The sequence below is a fragment of the Mus caroli genome, chromosome 5 (assembly GCF_900094665.2).
Source record: "Mus caroli chromosome 5, CAROLI_EIJ_v1.1, whole genome shotgun sequence".
NCBI classification, from domain to species: Eukaryota; Metazoa; Chordata; class Mammalia; order Rodentia; family Muridae; genus Mus; species Mus caroli.
Genome location: NC_034574.1, coordinates 25,146,203 through 25,168,049, shown reverse-complemented (window position 1 = coordinate 25,168,049; position 21,847 = coordinate 25,146,203). Strand labels below are relative to the sequence as shown.

Sequence of the window (21,847 nt, the reverse complement as noted above, 5' to 3'; positions counted from 1 at the left end):
ATATAAACCCCTAACTTTTGAGCCTCATGGTCGACACCTCTGTCTCCTGTATGAGACACGTGTGGGCCCGGAGCTCCATCATTAAACTACCTCATGTGTTTGCATCAAGACAGTCTCTCATGATTCTTTGGGTGTGTGCTACCTCGTGACGCGGGTGGAGGTATCCCCATGGAGGTCTTTCAGTGGCACACCTTTAATCCCAGTACTCTAGAAGCAGAAAGATCTCTGTGACTTGGAGGCTAGCCTGGTCTACACATCAAGTCCTAGGTCCCAGGACAGCCAGGACTGTTACATAGAAAACCCCCATCTCACCCCCGCCTCCCCCCCCACACAAATGTTCAAGAATGGTAACTGGACTTCTAAGATTTCAGAGTCTCCTGCTGATCTTGGGTTTTGAGAGGATGTTGGCAGATGGGCATGGTGATACATGCCTCTTTACCACAAGAAGGACAGCCAATGGCAGGTGAGATTCTGTCTACCAGCTGTGGTCTCTCCATCTGTGGCAGAACTGGATGGGCAAGGAACCAGGGCATCTGGCATTGTAATAGGCTGTGCCCTGGGGGAGCTCTTTCAGGACTTTTTGAATGGTTATTATCATCTGTGTATGCATGTGTGTGAATGTGGGTGCATGCATGTGAAGGTCAGTGGGTGCATGCATGTGAAGGTCACTGGGTGCATGCATGTGTGTGAATGTGGGTGCATGCATGTGAAGGTCAGTGGACAAAGTCAGGACTTAGTTTGCTCCTCCCACTGAGGGTTCAGGCTTAAGAGGCTATAGCCTCCCCCAGCCTTGAGTAGGCTGGCTTTGACCTTGCTGCCTCTGAGAATGAGACCACCTGGGGTGGAGCCTTCTGACTTAGATGGCTCTATTGTTCTGTCACCAGCTGCTGCTGCTCTTCTCCAAGACACTGCTACCTGCTGAGAGGCCCTTGAGATATTCCGGAGACAGCATCCAGCAGATTACCTACAGGCTGGCAACAGGCACCAAGAATGGATTGTCCGCGGAGGGGGGGGGGATGGGCCTCCCCTCTTCCCTACCCACCCCAGACAGGGTTTCTCTTTATAGCCCTGGCTGTCCTGGAACTCACTTTGTAGACCAGGCTGGCCTCGAGCTCAGAAATCTGCCTGCCTCTGCCTCCTGAGTGCTGGGATTAAAGGCGTGCGCCACCACCTCCCGGCAGGCCTCCCCTCTTTATAAGCACAGACTCTTAGTAAACTTGGGGGCCTTGAACAGAAACATGTCTTGGCCTCCGTTATTTCCTCTCGCAGTTTCCTTCCATACAGCTCCAGCCTCCCACTCAGGAACCCAGTTAGCTACACGAGACAGATGCTTTTACCTGCGCTGCATCTCCATGCTCCTGGGCTATAGGGGCTTCACTGGAAGGAGTAAATGACCTTTGTGCTTTTGACACTCAACATTTTTTCTAGTTGATACTCTCAGGCCTGTTTTCTTTCATTTAAAAAATGTCTAATATTGCCAATTTTTCATTTCGTTTAAAAAAATAAACTCCAAAACAACACTGTAGGGCCTCAGTTTTTATTTTTGTACAAGCCAGCTGCCACACTGTCTCTGTCACCTCAAGAGGCACATTTACTTCTCCCTGTGACAGACTGTAGTCCAGAGAAGCTTGGGTCTCGGGGACTCAGAACTAATGGAATTGAAGAGTTCCTTCCTTGACATACCTTTAGAATCTTTTGGAATCAAATTAAACTGAGGGCTTAGCTCATCAAGAGCCCCTTCCCCTCGCAAAGAAGGCTGTTAGTGTTTTACTAGTGAGTGGCCACTCAGCCATTCTCATAGCAATGCTGTGATTAAGGGCTGCCAGGGCCCCAAGGCTCCTTCCGGCTGCATTTCTTCTATTCAGGGTAATAGTGTGTTAGGTCTTTAGCTCAGCCCTAGAAATCCACCCCAAAGGCCCACAGAGATCTGCATAGTAGTGGAATTTGTCACACCTGCTGGGTGGGATACTGGCTGTGTGTGCACTCCTCACCTTCTGGGAGCACCACGGTTTTTCCCTCTGCACTTGCCTCTGCAGACATCATGAGAGGGAGTGAGGGTGAAGCATTTAACCTAATGCTGGGGATGCCAGATTACCCAGTGAGGAAGACACCTGCTAAGTCTGTCATCCTGTGGATGCTATGGGTCCGGATTCCTGGGAGCGGGGCCACACGGGTTCTGTGTTCCTCTAATACAGAATTATGCAGCTGCCTGTATCAGGGGCCTCTCAGGTTTTTGGCCCAAGCTGGCAGTAAGCACAGAGCCCTCTTGTCAAACAAGGCTTCAGTCTCCTTGAGAATGGAAGAAGCTCTGTTGGCGGGTTGGTACCTTCCTATAGTCTCAGTACTTGGGCAGGAAGGCTGAGTTTGAGGCCAGCTCTGGGCCACAGAGGAAGTTGAATGTTGGTACCACACAGTAAGACTTTTGCTTCAAACAAAACAAAGCAAACCAAACAAACCAAACCAAAAACAAACAAGCTCCTGAATCCATTTCCTGGGCTGCCTGGAATCTCCCTTTGTCTTTCCCAGGCAGAGGGGCCTTAGGGTATGAAGAACAAGGAAGTCAAAACTTCAAGGAGGTGTTGGGCGTGGTGATGCACACCTTTAATTCCAGCACTGAGGAAGTAGAAGCTAAATTTGAGGTTAGCCTGGTCTACACCATGAGTTTCAGGACAGTCAGGGACATGTAATGGCAAAAACCAAGCTAAAAACAAAAATACCAAAAAGCCCCCCCCCCCCCCCCCATGGGGAGGAGGGGGACAGGTGTGCTGCTCTTTTCTCAGGCTAGTGACAATCAGAGGCCACAGGATGCTGGGGCTGCAAGGCACCAAAGACACATTATGCACACCCGTGCTGCAGAGCAGTCAGACCTGGTGCACACACCAGCCACGGCTGGGCCGGAAACTAGGTTTTTTGACAGGCTTCAGGAGTATCTTCCACCGCTGCAGAATAGTCTCTTAGTTCTGATTTGAACCTGTTCACCGACTTCTTTGTAGCTTATGGTTCATAGGCTAGATAATCTACCATGACAAGTTAGTGTATAACAGAAATACCAGGGTTGTGAATTCTTGCCATTCAAGCTCATAATTTTGTTCTAGTGCAGCAGAACTGGAGGCTGAGAGTGGTTGCCATCTCTGGGCCTGTGGGGGCTGGGTCCCAATATTTCAGGCCTCAGGATTAAAGCAGGACCTGGTATCCTCCCATCCTCTCTGGCAGTGGCCGCACAGAGGGGTCAGTAGGGATGGGTGGGCACCCACAGCCCACCAGTCTGCATGGCCTCAGCCATCTGGTGGCAGCAGAGATCTCACTGTGGGCTCAGCTGGCTTCATTGATGGGAGTCCGACTGTCGTCACCTAGCAGTCTCTCCTGCTCTCCCTCCTGGGTAGGGAGTCGCCATCGTCTGGACAGGCAGGCTAGCAGTGCTCGGTGCAGCCCATTGTAGAGGGCGGTGCCCATAAGGAGGATGAGGAAACCGAGGATCTGCAATGGATAGAAGATCTCCCAGCCCAGTGCGAGGGTAAAGGCCCAGATGACTATGGTGCGCAGGGTGTCTAGCACCATGCGGGTGGTGGCACTCAGTTCCTTGGTGACGCTGATGCCCGAAAAGTTGAAGAAGGCAATGCTGCTGATGTTGCCCAGCAGAGCCAGGGCAATCAGGGGTTGTCGGCCCACCTGGCAGAAGGCATCCAGTGCGTCTTCCAGCACCCCTCGAGGGTTTCCACTAAAGGAGGCCGTGGGGATGTAGAACATAGGCACAAGCAGCAGCGAGAGGATCACGAAGCCGAAGAAACCTGGGGGAAGCAGACACGTGCATCACATTCTCACCCTGCCTGGCCTCCCAGCATGGCCCACTGGCGCTCTCATCTCTGAACACTGTCTTTGTTAGGTTCCTGTTGTCTACTCTCAGGATCTGTCCCTCTGCCTCGATGTCACTCAAATGACAACTCACTGGTTTCCAAACCCACGGCTAGCAACTCAAGCCACTGTGCCCTGTCAGGATGTCGGGAGCTGTGGCTCCAAGAGACTCAACTGCTCAGCAGTGAGGTTCCGTGTATAACTGGTCCAAGCTCGGGTGCACTGTCTGGCCCCTTCCTGGCTGTCGCTCCCTCTAGAGGAAGTGTATATCTTTCTTGTTTCCTTCTGGCCCATGTCCCTCTGGGGAATACAGGCTTACTCTATCAAGTCCCCAGCCCACTCTGTATCCTGCTTTTATGAGTTTCACAGCACACACTGTCCCAGTAGACCACTCCCTCTACCTACTGCTCCAGGTCCATGCCCACACGCACCCTCGATGCCCACTGCCTGGAGTGGGTGGATGTTGTGTTTGTAGACAAACTTCTCCTCTAGCACCATCTGGATGGCAATGATGATCTGGGCCATGATGATCAACAAGTCACCTGAGGAAAGGAGCTCCAGTCAAGCAGGGCACCCTGGAACCAGGGTTGGGGGTGGTGACAGGAGAGTCCAGAGACAGAACAGCAAGTCAGCTTCCTGGTTTTCCAGGGCTGACCATGAGTCCTGACTTCCTGGCCTTGAGGCTAGGACAGCAAGCAGGCCTGTGCTTCTGGAAGGTCCAGAGACCTGCCTTGGTCTGAGAGCCACACCTATGCTAGGTGGGTCCTTCAGAGAGCAACAGGCTGGAGACAAGACATTCAGGTTTATAAGTGAACCTGAGTGGCTCAGGTGGTCACGTCAGTGTACAGTGGGCTGCAGTGGTTCCTGTTGGGTCTGGGTTACTGTCCTGAGAAATGCTTGGGGCTAGGAGTGTGTCAGTAATTGGTCCTTCTGTTCCACTCCAAACCAGCAGTTTGTGTTTGTGAGTGAGCCACAGGACTAGGCAGCCTCTCATGCTGCTTGTCTGTCTCTCTTCCTTGGTCTAGTCACTTTCTTCTCGTCTCCCTCACACTTCTACCCATCAGGAGCAGGTATATAACCCAACCCAGGACACATGGATGGCAGAGCCTGGGTGAACCTGTGGGATAACTTTCTGTAGGCTTCCAGAGGGGAGGGGACAGGAGGAGCAGCTGCCTTACCTGTGATGACTTCACTGAGCTTGTGTTGGCTGTCATGTTTGCTCAGGAGGTCAGCCAGGCCAACTACCACCAGTCCCGCAATAGTGATCAGGATGCCCAGCCACTGGCTTGGTGCCAGCCTCCGGTCCAGGAAGGCCACTGAGAACAGGCCTGTGAAGATGATCACTGCACCCCGCAGCATCTGAAAGCTTGAGGCACTGGTCATGTTCAGGGCTAGCAAAGAAGAGACCTGATTATTAGCTGTTAAGGGCAAAGGCTGGCTGCCACCGAGATGTCCCTAGGGAGTAGGAACAAGATGAGCTTGCCATTACTGAGTTTTGGAGAAGCACAGCTGAGTTCTGTGGAGAAGCAGTAGGGTGTCTCAGACAATGCTGACTCACGGCACATACTCACAGCACAGTAGTCCCATAAGCATGGCCTCGCTGGCTAGGTTACTTACTTACCCACGTACATGATGCTGGTCCCAGTCATGTCACACAGGGCTGGGGGCAGGAAAAGCAGGGTGTTGAAGGGCTGCTGGGGCTCTACACTGGAGGCTGACTGTCTTCTGCCTTGGCATTTGAGCAGGTAGAAGGCAGCAAGGCAGGAGAACTCTCCCAGGAACATGCCCACTGCCTGCAGGAACAAGGCACAAGGAAACCTCGCTGAAGCTCTTGGGGTCACCCTTAGTGGTACTGTCTTTTGTTTTAATATAACTGCACATTAGACAAGAGCTTACCTAGAACCCCGAAACATCAAATAGGCAATGGCAGAGCAGCTGTGGGAGACCAGCCAGGCCACTAGGCCTGTCACGGGGGGATCCAGAACATCTCCCTGGACACTCTATGGGGTGTGGCACAGCGTAAAATCAACCAATCAGGCAGACCCTTTCCAATCCAGATATAGAAACAGACTCAGACACTTCAAAGGCTCACAGAAGCCGATGGCCACGCTGGGGAATAACCCTGAGTCTTCCACCTCAGTCCAGAAACAGGTTGTCTTTCATTGTCCCCACGCCCGTCAAGTCCTGTGCTCAGGGGAGATGTACAAGGGCACTCTTCTCACTGGAGCTAGTGCTGCCATGTGTCCAGAGGTTACTTGGTGACAGCGGGACCATTCATCAGGACTCATGCAGACCTCCCACAGACTGTGCCCTGCCAAGGGCGCTCTCCAGACTCTGTTCTATTCGGGAGAGCAGAGAGGTGCACAGATTTTGGGGAACCAGGGTAGCTTCATCCCTAGGTCAGGAAGAGACCAGCTGTAGGGGTGCCTGGATAAAGCCTGGGGGATGGGCAAGAAGGCAATGCTGGTACCTGGACGAAGGGATGTTTGAAGCTGTGCTCCTGGCTTCCTCCACAGCCCTCAGCTACGAAGTTGTCGGCCCACCTGCAGCAGACAGAGGGACGGTCAGACTGGCAGCTTGGCGGACTGTTCCACGTGGCTGGACTCGCAGTCAGCCCGATGACACTGCTCTTCAGAGGAGCCTGTCTCCAGGGTGAGGGGTTTTTATTTTTTTAAGATTTATTTATTTATTATTATAAGTACACTGTAGCTGTTTTCAGACACTCCAGAAGAGGGCGTCAGGTCTCATTACAGATGGTTGTGAGCCACCATGTGGTTGCTGGGATTTGAACTCAGGAACTCTGGAAGAGAAGTCAGTGCTCTTAACCACTGAGCCATCTCACCAGCCTGTGAGGGGTTTTAAGATATATTTCATCAACGTATGGACATAGTCACACAGGACCTGTGCTTCCACAACTTGTAGAAACCAGATGTTTTTACATCAGTGTTGTTCATATGAAACAGGTTACATTCAATTATTCCTCAAAATAAAATTAAAGCCACCACGTAAGATTTAGTGTATTAAACACACACATGGTTAAAAAAGAGGTTCCCCCTCCCCCTTTTCTTTTCCCTGAGAAAAGGTCTCAATATGTAGTCTAGGCTTGAATTTGAAATCCTCCTGCCTCAGGTTCCTGAGTGCTGAGATTATAGGCATGTACTAAGACTGGCAGCAAAGTTGCCAAAGTTCTCTAATGTCTAATAATTTTATTGTAACTTGTTTGGCGTCTTTTGAAATCTTTGGATTGTTGAAGGGACCAGTAGACAAAATGTGTCAAGAGTCTTTGGTCATCTGGGCATGAGGTCACACATCTGTGAGCTTAGCATTAAAGAGGCCAAGCCTGATGTGAACTCAAGATCAGTCTGAGCTACATGGTGAGTTTGAGGCTAGCTTGGACTATGTGTAGAGACCTGCCACCAACCAACTAACCAACCAGTCAGCCAGCCAGCCAACCAACTATCCAGCCAACCAACCACCCAAGTCTCTGGTCTAGAGGGGCGCTAGAAGGATCATTGGCTACTTCACAGCCCTAATGCATGTGGTACTTGTTAGGGTGTAACATGCCAATGAGTACCACCATAGACAGAGACCAGTGGGCTGGGCCCCATTCAGCCCAGAACCCTTGGCAGAACACTTCAGGCAGCTATACCCTCATTTTCAATTGTTGCCGCTCAAACACAAAATGGAAGTATTTTCTCATCCTGGTGCTATACCTTTAGATCACAGACTGACATTTAAGAAGACCCTCTAGACCTGGATCTAGCAGTGTGGCCGTTACCCAGACGCACCCTGTGCTGCTTGTGCAGCGGACATCTAATGCTCACTCTGGCCCCACACTCGCTGAGGTCTGAACCAGTTTAGGAGAGGTCCTTCCACACTTTCCACCTGCTGCTCCCTGCACACCCCGATGTTCTGCTGAGTGACTGAGCCTTCCAGATCCTAGCCTGTGAATGTGATAGGTGCTCTGGCCCCAGGCCAGTGTCCGTGAGATTGATTTCCCACAGGTCTGAGGTGGCCCCTGATGATGCAACAGGAATAGTATGGGCTTGTCTTGTGGGGAGTTAGCTGGCTGCCTGCCCACTTGAGACTTTCTCCTTAAGAGTGGTTAGGCTTTCTCTACAAGGTAGGCCTGGTTTGTCTGGACAGGTATTGCTTGGCTGGCTTCCGACTAGAGAAATGGGATCTCTTTGTATCTAAGAACCTATCCAACCAAGGGACCAAGTGTCAACTACCAGCCCAGTGCATGTCTTCAGGCCTGAGAGGAGACAAGAGTAGGGGTCTTGGCATGTTTCACAGACAAGATCCCAAATCCATCCTCAAAGTGTCTGAGGATGACAGCTGTGACCCTTAAAGTCAGATGGCACTTTGATGCCTGGCCCTGCCTCCCCAACAACTCCCTAGCGCAAAAGACTTTTTTTTCCCTTTGAGACAGGGTCTCAGTATGTAGCCCTGGCTGGCTAAAACTCACAATGAGGACCAGGCTGGTCTCGAACTCACACAGAGCTACTTGCCTCTGCTGGAGTTTGTAACAGGCACCTCTTTGAGCACCGTCAGTGCCAGGTCTGTGCAGCGCACACTGCACTGCCACCTGAGACAGAGGAGGTGCTCTCATTAAGCCTTATAAGAACTGCCATTTTCAGAGGGCGTCCCAGGCTCAGGAAGGATGCAGAGAAGTTTGGGTTTTCCCAGTTGACAACGTGCACACCTGTGGTCAAGCCCCGCTGCAGTTTACTATCAGTCACACACATCTGGAACCAGATGGGTTCCAGAGATTCCCAGGCCAATGCTGACAGGTGTCAACAGCAGTCGATAATCCAAGCCCTACACACCAGACCTCTGGGGAGTTCAGGACGCTCACCTGTGACCTTTTCCTTTCCCACTCCCAGGCAGCCAGAACCACCTTCCCCTGGTGGCTCAGTGTGATTTCACTGGGCTTTGGCTTACAAGTTCCTGCAGCAGCTGTTAGCATTCGTTCTAGGCTCCGCCCCAAGTTACCTGGCAATAGCCAGGTAGGCCTGGCTTACTCTAAAATGGGCTCTTTGCCCCCTCCTTGCTCTCTTACTTCCTTATTCTCTGACTCTCTTCTCTCTCTGACCCCTTTCTCCCTCTCTCCTCTCCTCCTCCCTTCCAACTCCCCTCCCCATGTCCTAAATAAACTCTACTTTACACTATACATGTGTCATATGGTTGGTTCCTCAGGGGGAAAGAGATGCCTGGGCATGGCCCAAAGAGGCACCCCTCCCACCTCACCATACCATGCTTCTATCAAGCATATCCTTGGCTCTTAAGTCTTTTTTCTAAAGCACAAAACACACAGTCTCTGGATATCCACTGCTACCTGAGACAGATGAGGGTAAAGGGGTTCTGCGTGGTGTCTCTGAAGTCCCATAGCCATGACATGTGGAACTAAAAGAAACTTGGCTAGCATCCTGCAAAAACCCTTATTTGACAGATGGAGATATCTAAGGTTCAAGATGAGCCACAGGACTGACAATATACAACAGGGCTGGTAGCCAGGGCTGGAACTGGAAATGCTAACGTGCAGTTTCTATGCCCTCACCCTTCAACTTTTCCCAACCTTCTTACTCTAGACTATTCCTCCTGAGGTGAGGAGAGAGCCAGCTGCAAATGGGCCTCCATTTTCTCTAGATACCTTAATGTGAAGCTCTAGGAGGGGACACCCTTAGCTGGCAGAGGCCAGCTTCTCTCAGGGTTCCTGGAATGTCAGCAGGCAGGCTGTGGGGTGACTAACTGTTGGGCAGTGAGTCACTTGTAGGAGGCTTTTCTTGTCCACACTCAAAGCTCAGCATTGTAGAAGTTGTGCACCCGGGAGTGACAGAAACTGAAGAAATGTCTGAAATCTCCTGTCACTTTTTTTTTTTTTTTTAAAGATTTATTTATTTATTTATTATATGTAAGTACACTGTAGCTGTCTTCAGACACTCCAGAAGAGGGCGCCAGATCTCGTTACGGATGGTTGTTAGCCACCATGTGGTTGCTGGGATTTGAACTCTGGACCTTTGGAAGAGCAGTCGGGTGCTCTTACCCACTGAGCCATCTCACCAGCCCCTCCTGTCACTTCTTAATTGGTGCCACTTCCTCCTGCATGCACAGGTTGTCCAACAGTGAGACAGTTTCTCTGTCTCATCCAGAGGTCTTTAGAAGGCCGTGGTTTCCCCAGGAGAGGATACATGGTTGGTGAGCCCTCTCACTGCTGTTGATAAGAAGACCTTCCTGTAGTTTTGTGGGGGAACAGGGCAGAGATTCTCATCACACAGCTTCCAAATCTGATGCTCTCTCCATTCCACTGCACCGACCTCCTGACAGGCTCTCCCAAGCTGGGCCTGTCGCCACACTGAAGCAACAAGGCCAAGCTGTTCATAGAACCCAAAGGGTAGGTGCTGAAGAGACAGAGGGAGCTTCTCTAACAGAGACCTGGTGATGCCACACAGGGTCTCATGGCCACAGGTGGAGGCAAGTCAGGCTCACAAACCCTCCCTGGCTGGTAGGCTCTTCAATGCCTAGGAGCTGGGGGTGGGGCCTCAGGAGCTTAGGAGGGAGCTTGGAGGGTCTGCTTGACTTTGGTTCTTCTCGTGGAGAACCTTAGTTGCATCTGGACAGCGAGGCTCTGAAATGAGACCGGCCATTGGCACTGAATCAGGCAGACATGCTGGCTCAAGGTCAGCAGAAGTGAGGGCATGAGGAAACAGCCACTGAAAGGAGAAGCAGAACTTGCCAGGGAGGGGACCTTAGCCTGCTTGCTTGGTGTAGGATTATTCAAGGCTACAGTGTGGGCTTTTCTCCCTGTGGGCATGTGATAGCTCTCTGTGGTCTTCTAAGGCAGGCTGACTGGGCAGAAGAGAGCTTCCTCATCTGAGGTCGCCAGTCTCCCTGGGGACTCTGGGAAAGGCAGCAATGAGCTCCTTACAAGGGAGATAACTGCCCAGGTCTGCCAGAGACTCTTAAGATGAGCAAGTGGGAAGACAGACAGGATTCCCTGACTTGGGTGAGGCTTGCTGTCTAGTCCCATAAGGGGCGGGGGGTATCCTGAAGGTAGGGGTGGGAGTAGAAGATGCCATTGATAGGACTGTCCACTGTAGACACAGTGGGGAGATAGGAAGGCCACAGAGCCAGGACTTCAGGGCTGTCCTAATGACTAGGATGGGACTGCCATCAAGGCCTGGGTACCAATCCTGACATCAGTAAGCCAAGCCACAAAAAGCAACTTCTTTTGTAAATTGTAGGGATCAGACTGGATGATTTCTGTTCATAACAATAAGGAAATGTCCATGGGCTTAGTAGTGTATGGCTGCAAACCCATTACTTGGGAGGTAAAGGCAGGAAGGTCCACTGTTTAGCTAGGGACTAAACAGTGAAAGAGTGTTTCAAAAGATAAATAGATAACCAACTAGTCTTCCAAAATGAATGGTGTGGTATCCGCCCTAACTGGAGGTTAGGGCATGGATTCTAGGGTTGAACACTTGGACTCAGACGGAAGTCATCACTTGGGAACTGAGCTGCACGTGACTAAACCTTTCTGTGCCTCAGTTTCCCATCTAGAAATGATGAGCCCATCTATCTACTGTCCTCTCCGAGATCACGTGAAAGAATGCCAAGGTAGATGGCCTGTAACTTGGTAGGCCTGGGTGCTGTGCACTGGCTGCCCTGGCTGTACCTAGTGGAAACCACTAGCCAGCAATGCCAATACCATCCTGGTAAAGTTGTTGCTCCCACCAACCTTTTTCCTCCCAGAGTGTCTTTCTCACTGTTTACTTCAGAACAATGTTTACAGTCCAGCTCTGGGCCCCATCTCAGGACTTGGGGCTGAGGCTCCTGAGAGGCCACACAAAAGGTGATGGGCTAAGGACAGGATCAAAGGTTAAGACACTCACGGGGAGTCCTCCTGACTCTCCAGCAGCCTCAAAGGGTGGGGTTTCCTGGGACTGAGGCTTCCTTGGCTTCCTACCTAACCGGTTTGGAGGTTTTCAAAGAAAGGGCTGAGTCAGCATGGTTTATCTAAGCAGTAAATGACCATTTGGATTCTTCCTGGGGACAGCAGCCTGGACAGGCATTAGCAACTCTCAACATTAGGAGCAGTCCTTGTTTAGTGTGAGAATCTCATCACAAGACACCCAGAACTGCAAGACGCCCAAGAACTGCATAGGTCCTATTCTGGGTTGTATAGATTGTGTCCTCCTTTAGGAGAAGGGAGGGAGCACATGTGCACACATGTGTCTCTTCCACAGGGACTTTCTCCCGGCCACTTCTTCTCTCTCACACTGCAGGTACCTTATACTCACCCGGATGAGTGCCCATGTCTCTTCTGGGCACTTCACAGCATTGACAGACTTTGTTGTTAGATCCAAGAATCCCGAGAAGTAAATATGAAATGGCTACACAAGGCTCACAGCCAGCTTCTCAATGCACAGAGGCCCAGGAAAGTCAGAGCACAACCCTGAAGGCCTTTCACTGGGAGCCGCCACACCAACTTTCTTTCCTAGCCAGGCCCAGTAAGAAACTGAGGCTAGACTTGGAGAGAGGCATTGTTCGCTGCTGCCCATGTGCACACTGGACAAAGGACAGATGATGCTAGCACACTGAGGATTTTGGATGCGAATAGATAAAGAAAGGCCTTGCCCTGAGGCAGATAAACTGACAAACAACTGTCAAGTTAAAGTTAGGCCTTTCTGCCAACAATGGAGGAGACCACATTAGCTTTCTCAGCTTTGTGATGCCTGGGCCTTAGCTCCTAACCAGCTGAAGACCTTTACTCCCACACACCAGAGCGCAAATACCCAGCTACCTTTCTGGTTTGGGTTAAGGAGCCTTCTCTCCAGATAGACACTTTCTTTTGATCCTCTGGGTCAGTCAGCCTTGTGGCTTCATTTTGGGACTGGTTTGTATCACCTGCCTCTCTTGATGGCACCTGTTAGGTGTTCTCACTGTAAGCAGAGCCAGAGTGGCTCCCAGCCTCACATAAACCTCTGCGTTTAACACACTGATTTTTTTTTTTTTTTCAGTTCTCCCACGTTCAACGACGTGGTGTGCCCTCTGATTATGGAGGGAAAAAGTCCAGCTGGGCATTTGATGCTGTGAACAAGCAAGCCACTTGGAGCTGGCCTTTCTCTTTCCTGCCTCCAAACCTCTGCCACCCACATAAGAGCCCCAACTAAGCATCAAGATGCTGTCTACTCCCTTTCTTTCCCCATGAACGACCCTATGGCCATCTCCTCCTGGCTTGCCCATCCCTTCAGCTCGGCCACTCCAAGAGCACCGGTGCTTCCCCGGCAGGACCCCAGCCTCCTGCAGGAAGTCTCTCAGTCTCTGACCGCAGCGCCAGAGCGCCGGCCGCCGGGAGAAATTGATCCAACAACCCTTTGGTTCAAAGATGAGGAACTGAGGCTCAGAGATAGAAGTGACCGCGAATCAAAGTGGCCTTCAAATGCCCGCTTTCTCCCGGCCTCTCACCCCTTCGTCCACACCAGCGCGACTGAACTCTCGGTAATGTGGAGGGCTGGTGGGGTTGGAGAGTAGCGGAAGGGTGGGGGACAGGGCGCCGGGTGTCAGCACCCACCGGCCCAGCAGGTCCCTCCCGGCCTGACCCAGACTCACTTTGCCGAAAGCGTGTTGATGGAGCCGGTGACCAGCATAAGCCCGGCCAGGAACAACTGGTACTTAGTCCAGGCCATAGTGGTGGACACGAGAGACCACTTGAACCAGCAGCTCCAACCCGGGTCACCCGGGATGTGGAGTCTCCTACTCAAGAACTTCCGGGCCGGGAGTCACATGACCCCACTGGCCCACGCCCCACGCCCGCTAGCCCCGCCCCGGAGCTGCCAACAGTCTGTGGTAGGCGAGCTGGAGAAGCAGAGTGCAGGGTCCCCGGCCAAGGCTACCAGATTTTCTTTTCTTTTCCTTTGCTCGGCTTCCTTTTCTTTTTGTAGTGCTAGCATCTCATGCGTGCTGAGCGAGCCCTGTACTTCTGCAGCGTACGCTCCCAGCCCCTTGGCCTCCCGGTTTGTAAAATGGGCGCTCGGGGTCATGTAGAGATGCTTAGGCAATCTTAGAGCATTTTGTAAACAATTTTGAGAGGTTGAGACTGGCAGTTGGTAATAGTTACAGCGTGGGAATCTCCTTTCTCCAGGATCTCCAGAGAACTGGAGTCCTGAGAGAGACGTCCCTAGGGATCCCAGCCCGTTGAATTGCTCACATCTTTCAGTAAAGGGAGCATTTGAGTTGAGTTCTAGCTTCCAGTAGGATGTTTAACAGCTAAAACACAAACTGGGTGTGCATTCCTAGCACTTGAAAAATGAAGGCCAGTTTCCACTATATAAGGAGTCTGAGGCTAGCCTGAGTAACTAAGTAAACAAATAATTAAAATAAAACGAAAAATGAAACCACAGAAGCCAAAGATGGAAGGTTATGTTTATGAGTAGCAGTGGGGTGTGTGTGTGTATGTGTGTGTGTGTGTATGAGTGTATTATGAATGTGTGTGGTGGGGGTGTGGACTTGAAGATAAAACACCATGGCTTTTGTATAGTTCCTGCATTAAGCTTCCCCACGTACCCCTCAGGACCCCTAAAATACTGTTTAGAAGCATCCCTACAGAAAGACCAGACCTCGGTTTGTGTGTAGGGGACTTCTAGCATTTAATTAATTAGTTTTTGAGACAGGATCTTGTTATATAAGCCAGACTGTCTTCCAGCTCACTGTGTACTCCAAGATGGACTCCAGTTCATGACTGGCTGTCAGTTTGTTAAAAAATTTTATTTATTTGTGTGTTATTGGAGGGCACTTTCAAGGCATATGTGGTACCTGTGGAGGTCAGGGAACAACCTAGGGGAATGGGTTCTCAGCTGCCAGCTGCCTGTCTTCCTGTTCCATGTGATTGGCAGCTCATGCCCTACCACAGGTAAAAACAAACCCCCCCAAACACGCTTGATGGCCATTTGACCCACCATACATAGTCCCTCTGTTTCTGAAGATCCTATTACTGCAGGTATGAAAAAAAAAAAGGGTGTTTTGACCCCTTCTTCCTGGTTGCCTTGAACTTGTAAACATGTATAGCATACACTCAAGGGACTGTAACATCTGTTTTGGGAGATGAGGTAGAGAATGTGTTATAAGTGGGGTCTTGAACAAAAATATAGGAGGCTATCATACAGACAGGGAGACATCTTTCATGTAAGAAGGGTCATGTGTTGGATAGCTCTTGGACCTGCAGAACATTCCAGAATTTTTCTTCACGAGAGTGTGCTCTTTCCAATGAAACCAGGGATAAAAGATCCAAGAGGTGACTTCTTCTGAGCTATGTGTCCCCCACAGTGCTTTTAGTTTTGTACCATTTCAAAGGAAGTAGTAATTTATCCAAAACCTGTTTCCTGAGACATTGGAGACTAGATGAAACACAACTGTGTCCTAAAGAGACACCATCTGCCAAGCCTCCCCGCCCCCACCCCCCATGAGAGACGGTTCTTATCCACTACAGTAGGACTCTGGGCTATTTTCCCATAGGTTCAGGCCAAAGATATTTGCCTGACATAAACATTACTAATGACATTGGTGTCACTAGCCCGACATGATGTCACTAGCAGAGCAGTCTTTGTCTCTAGAGCCACATTAGAAAGTGCATTTTAATTTATTATATCATGCTGTAAGCATCCATCAAACAGCTGTCTCTGAAGTCTGGTACATAGGAGGATTTACTGACAAAAAGCACTAGAGCCTACCACGTGTAAGGTCCAGAGTCAAATACCCTCCCAGAGTAACCAGACAAGGTCATTGCCTTCAAGGAGTTCAGGATGAGACACTGTTGTATATGCCAGAAAGAGTTTGCTGAAGGGACCCTGGTATAGCTGTCTCGTATGAGGCTATGCCAGAGCCGGGCAAATACAGAAGTGGATGTTCACAGTCATCTATAAGATGGAACACAGGTTCCCCAATGGAGAAGCTAGAGAAAGCACCCAAGGAGCTGAAGGGGTCTACAACCCTACAGGTGGAACAACAATATGAACTAACCAGTACCCCCAGAGCTCGTGTCTCTAGCTGCATACGTAGCAGAAGATGACCTAGTCAGCCATCATTGGGAAGAAAGGCCCCTTGGTATTGCAAACTTTATATGCCCCAGAACAGGGGAACGCCAGGGCCAAGAAGTGGGAGTGGGTGGATAGGGGAGCAGGGCGGGGGGAGGGTATAGGGAACTTTTGGGATAGCACTTGAAATGTAAATAAAGAAAATATCTAATTAATTTTTTAATTAATTAATTAAAAAAGAGAAGTTCAGGATGTGGTGGAAGAGAGAGGTGGACACTGACCATCTGCCATATGAGGACCTGTAAGAGGCAAAGGATGCTGGAGGGAAGGATAGATTTCTCAGGGAGGCAGGAGCCGGGAGATGACAGTGACAACCAGAGCTGTGTTAGATCTAGTGTTCAAGCCTGTGTCCAGAGCTTGACCTCTGCCTCAGCTGTCATAGCACCCTATAAGTGAACTAGCCCAATTCACCAAAAATACCAAACACTAAAAACAATGAGTTTTGTAATAAAGTTTATTGGCAAAGAAGCTAAATGTAGAAGTGGGAAATTACTTTCTCCTCTTCCTCTGCATTCCCTTCCTCTACCTCTCCTCTCTTCTCCTCCTCCTTCCTTGAGATAGGATCTCTTGTAGCCCCGGGCTGGCTTTCCTACACACTCCTGATCCTTCTGTAACCCCAAGTGCTGGGATTGTAAGTGTGTACCACCGTGAATGGGTGTTTGATCTTCTTCTGATGGTTCTTGGGAAAGGCTTCTAAACTCCTATGTATACATACTGACATTTGTCAACTCTTTTATTAGTAATGTTTAACAGATGAATGTGGCCTGTGGCCTCCCTTCCCCCACCTGCTTGAACCTGCTTGCTCAAGGGTGGAGTTTCCTGCTCATTCGTGCTGCCACGCCCACTGCTGGACCCTGTCGGCTTTGCTGCCTGGAGGCACACACCTGTTCGTCCTGCTACTGGATCCCGAGATACTTGGCGGGAAATTGGGTTCCCTCCCCCTTCCTTTATAATTGAATGTTGGAATTAAAAAGGCGGGCTTTGAACATGAAATCGTCTTAGCCCCATTCTTTCTTCCGCCCCGTCTAGATTCCTCTCTCTTCAGCTCGAACTGCCATTCTCAGTTGAACCGTTCGTGTTGTGGACTGCGGGCAGGCTGCAACAGTGGCCCATTGAGCAAAGGCTTTATTTAGGCTGGGATTCAGGAAAGTTTTAAGCAGGGACTTGAAGGGAGAAAAGGATAGCTCCAGGAAGAGAGGAGGTGCCACTTTCTGCAGCAAGACCATGTGGATGTCCTGGAGTGGTTAGACAGTGCTCATTCCAGGGAGTGACTTACCGAGAGTTTCCAGGTCTTCTCCACCAGCTGGAATTGACCTTGGAGATGAAAACTGGAATTAGCATGCCTGCCTACCCTAGGCAGGAAGATGGGTAGATCCTCAGGGCCTCAAGAAGCAAATTGCGAGTGGGTCGGGATGCTTCCCCAGAAGATGCACAAAAGCCACACTGCTTTTCCTTTCTGCAAAGGGAAACAGACAGAAGTGGGCACAAAACAACCAGAGAGGGTTAGTTTGTAAGATCCATCTAGAAGACGCACTAAACCTCAGGCTGGGCCATCAAGAGAGTACATCACACGCCACATAAACTTAAGCCGGTTTTTGGTAGACCAGGAGCATTTTCAACAAATGTGCATGTTACCTTCAAAGGGCCTCTAACTTCCAGTTCCAAATAAATGCTTATTTCAGACCCTGCTTTTGTATCTAACCAATTGCCAGTCTGCCTGTGGCTTGTCTGAGAGCCTAAACATTTACCCCTGACCAATTTAATCACATTCTGGATTAGAAAAGAATTATTTTATCTTGGGAAGGGCATAGATAGGTGTACAGATGGGTAAAGTCAAACTCAACTTTAAAAACATTTTTGCTGCATATGCTGGGGTCATTTCCCCTTCCTACATCCGGTTCCCTGGCTGGACTGTGACCTCCCCTCTGGACAGGCTGGGTGTGTTGCTGGTCCCTCCCTTTAAGGTGGTATTGAGAGGCAGTCATCTGGGGTTGTGCTTAGACAGAAAAGCAAGACACATGAGAGAAAGAAGGTGGGTTATACCTTTGGGGAGAATTTGAGGCAAGGGGCCAGGCCAGATGTGACAAGGCTAGTGTGTGACTTGTTTACTCCATGAGGGAGATGAGTGGACTGTCCACACTAGCAGACAGGTGTGGACACTGGTTCATAGCTCCTTTTGGCTGACTTTACAGCTGGTTTCCATGGTGACCAGAGATAATTGGAAAAAAAGTCACTCGCTCCTTCCAGCTTCAGACCCACACATAGCCACGCGCAAGCATCTTTTTCTTTCTTATCTCTGTTCCTCTACCACCCCCTCTCTTTCTAGCCAATGCTGATCACTTGTTTTGGGGTGAATCATTTTACTTGTTTTGGGGTGAATCACTGGATTCCAGAAGCTAGTGTTTGATTCTTTTCTTGGAGCAGAATCCAGGCAGATTCAGCTGGAGTGCAGTCTCTGTTAAATTTGATTTCAGAGGAGTGACTCATATATCGCAGTCCTTGTCACTTACAGACAGGGACACATTCTGAGATATGTGTCACACATTCTAAGATATGTGTCATTAGGTGTGAATGAGTGAACACTGCAGGCTGTTATCAAATACTAATACAAATACTAAATACACGGTCACAATATCACTAGGTAATATGACCTGGAGTTCATTGTTGACAAAGTTATTACTGGCCTGATACTGCATGGAACAATACTAAACTGGATTAATTATGATTGTGTGTGTGTGTGTGCATGTGCAGAGGCTAGGGGACAATTTCAGGACAAATTCAGGCTCTTTTTTATTTTATTTTTAAATTTTTTTGGTCTCTCTCTCTCTCTCTCTCTCTCCCTGCCCCTCCCCCTCTTTTGACAGAGTATGCCCTGGAAATTGAAATGTAGAACAGACTGGCCTTGAACTCCCAGAGACCCACCTGCCTCTGCCCCGTGACTACTGGGACTAGAGTGCACGACCATACCAAGCTTCAGTTTTCTTTTCTTTTTTTTTTTTTTTTTTGGTTTTTCGAGACAGGGTTTCTCTGTGTAGCCTTGGCTGTCCTGGAACTCACTTTGTAGACCAGGCTGGCCTCGAACTCAGAAATCCGCCTGCCTCTGCCTCCCGAGTGCTGGGATTAAAGGTGTGCGCCACCACGCCCGGCTTTCAGTTTTCTTTTTATGTTTCTCTTTTCTTTCTTTTTCTTTTCTTTTCTTTTTTTTTTTTAAAGATTTATTTATTGATTATATGTAAGTACACTGTAGCTGTCTTCAGACACACCAGAAGAGGGAGTCAGATCTCGTTAAGGATGGTTGTGAGCCACCATGTGGTTGCTGGGATTTGATCTCTGGACCTTTGGAAGAGCAGTCGGGTGCTCTTACCCACTGAGCCATCTCACCAGCCCCTCTTTTTCTTTTCTGATGCTAGGAATAGAACCAGGGTCCTCTGCATGCTAAGTACATACTTTGTTGGCCCTCCTCATCCCTCTTTAAAAGAAAAAAAAATCCCTAACATCTATTTCCCCTAACATCTCTTCTGCTCCACGTGGATATAACTTGTTGGGCTCTCCTGAGGCTTTATAGCTCTCAGAGATGTGGTTGTGGTCAGGAAAGGAGAGTCTTCAAGTTTTGCCTGGAAGACAGAGCTATGGCTGAGTCAAGTGCCCATTTCTTGCCTCCAATAGGGACAAGGGTCATTGTAGGCATTGAAAGGCCCCAAAACTAAAGCCACGGATGTTACTCTAACATGAGTGGGTCTCTACTCCACTCTAATTTGTCAGGAGCACCACCAGGTACCTAAGCTGTGACTCAGTTTCCCTTGGCCATAGTGTTCACATCTTAACTCTCACTTTGTTTCATCTTTCTCCTACTGGCCCGGAAATTACCAAGTAGCCAACCTGGCTGGTCACACTGGTTTGGAAATTAGCAAATAAGCTAGCCTGATTGGCCAGAGAGATACAGGATCTTCCTGTCTCTACCTCCCCAGTGCTGGGATTGCTAGTTTCTTCCTTTCTTGCTAATTGACACCAGCAGGGTTGGATGTCAACCTCATCCTGGGAGCCTCAGACTTCAGCCTTAAACACTTCTCTGACTGGAATGAAGAGGAGAATCCACTCTATTAGTCTGGGGCAAGGCACTGATGGGAGATTTTGAGACCCAGACAGGTAGAGAGCCTTCCCCACTTTTTTATACAGAGTGTTCCCTTATACAAGAAGTACAGCTGTGAGTCTCTGGGAAAACCTCTCATCTGGTTCAACCCCCTCACATTCCAGAGTTAGAAGCTGAGGTCACACCAAGGAAACCCAAACTCACCATGCCAAAGAACAAAGCCACCATCTTCCCTAGCCATAGAAAGGGGGAAACATCTAATGTGGCACTGTAGAGGCATCCACCAGCCCATCACCAAACCACCCAGTATACCCACCAGCCTGTCACCAAACCACCCAGTGTACCCACCAGCCTGTCACCAAACCACCCAGTGTACCCACCAGCCTGTCACCAAACCAGCCAACACACCTATCAACTCATCACCAATGTGGTAACCCAACGCTCTGTCCTGGGACTTCTGCTCAGCCCGTTTGAAACACAATTCCTCCACACCAGCTCTGCCTCTCAAGCTAGCCCTATACTTAGAACCAGCTCTGTACCTGGTCTGTGGCATCTTATCTAGCCACCCGAGTGGTTCTAGGTGCACTGTGTTGGCTCTATGTTATCAGAATCCTGGGCGAGTTAATTAGTTAATCTTGAGACATGGTCTTTCTACACAGCCTTGGCTCTCCTGCAACTTACCAAGCAGATTGGGCTAGCCTTGAACTCACAGAGATCCGCCTGCCTCTGCCTACCAAGTGCTGGGATTAAAGGCTTGTGCCACCATACTTGGGCATCTGGATTGATTGGATAATGATAAATAAACACACTATGCCAATTTTAGTTGACTTTATTTTTTTTAAGATTTGTTTCATTTTTAATTGTGTGTATATATATGTATCTCTGTGTGGGCATATGCTCATGAGTACAGTCCCCACAGAGTCCAGAAGAGGGTACTGAATTCTCGAGAGCTGGAGTTCCAGGCAGCAGTGAGTCACCCAGTGTGGGTGCTGGAACCCAAACTTGGGTTCTCTAACAGAACAGTATGAACCCCAATTTCATAGATTTTAGTACCCAAGGGCTACCTATTTCACTTAACAGCCACGGCATTGGCAGTCATAGGCTGTTTTTAATTTTTTTATTCCAATCTTAATTACTAACTTTTTGATCAATCATACTTTAAATTTCATACACACGTATCACACAATACATGTGACTATATAGTCATACTCTATATATGACAGAATAGTTATGAAAGTGTTAAGAGGGCAGAGGACTCAAAAAGGACTCCTTGAAGGTGTAGTGTAGGTGTGGCTGACACGTTCGTGGAGAATCACCTCCAGTGGCTAGATACACTGCTGGTGCCACAGCCCAGTTACAGAGCCGGTTCTAGCTGGCTTGAGATGTAGAGCTGGTGTGGAGGAACTGTGATTCAAATGGGCTGAGCAGAAGTCCTAAGGCAGAGTTGGGAGCCTGTGGGATGCATTGGATGGTTGGCGGGCTGTGGGCGCCCATAGCTCTTTATACAGTCAGGAAAGAGGGTTGCTTCCCCCGTTGATTTGATAAGTTTGATGAGTTCACGAGCCTGCTTTTTAAATTTTTTATTGTTTTGTATTTTATTTGTATAAACAAGTTACTTCTTAGACTGCATCTTATGGCCTCTGCTGGGTGGACTCTGGTTCTTCACTTACATAAACAAGATGCTGGGCCGTGCTGCGTTAGCATTCAGCATTCAAGACGGAGCAAACTGGTGTTCTGTGAAACAGAGGAACTCAAGGCAAGGCACAGCCAGAAAGACACTGTGCTGGACAATATTTAGTGACTTATAGCAGCT

General features: G+C 49.4%; 1 protein-coding gene across 2 annotated transcripts; it reads right to left on the bottom strand.

Moving 5' to 3' along the window:
* Nucleotides 1–1,524: 1,524 nt before the first annotated feature.
* Slc35f6 (solute carrier family 35 member F6) lies at nt 1,525–13,621 on the bottom strand. Of its 2 annotated transcripts, none has more exons than XM_021163684.2 (6): nt 13,465–13,621; nt 6,323–6,395; nt 5,474–5,645; nt 5,031–5,243; nt 4,284–4,394; nt 1,525–3,788 (listed from the first exon to the last, which is right to left on the bottom strand). In XM_021163684.2, exons 1-6 carry the CDS (start codon nt 13,539–13,541, stop codon nt 3,313–3,315), a joined length of 1,122 nt encoding a protein of 373 aa, XP_021019343.1. In that variant the 5' UTR covers nt 13,542–13,621; the 3' UTR covers nt 1,525–3,312. The 2 variants fall into 2 exon arrangements, with proteins under 2 accessions (XP_021019343.1, XP_029333707.1); XM_029477847.1 differs by lacking the exon at nt 13,465–13,621 and adding an exon at nt 5,749–5,852.
* Nucleotides 13,622–21,847: the final 8,226 nt, after the last annotated feature.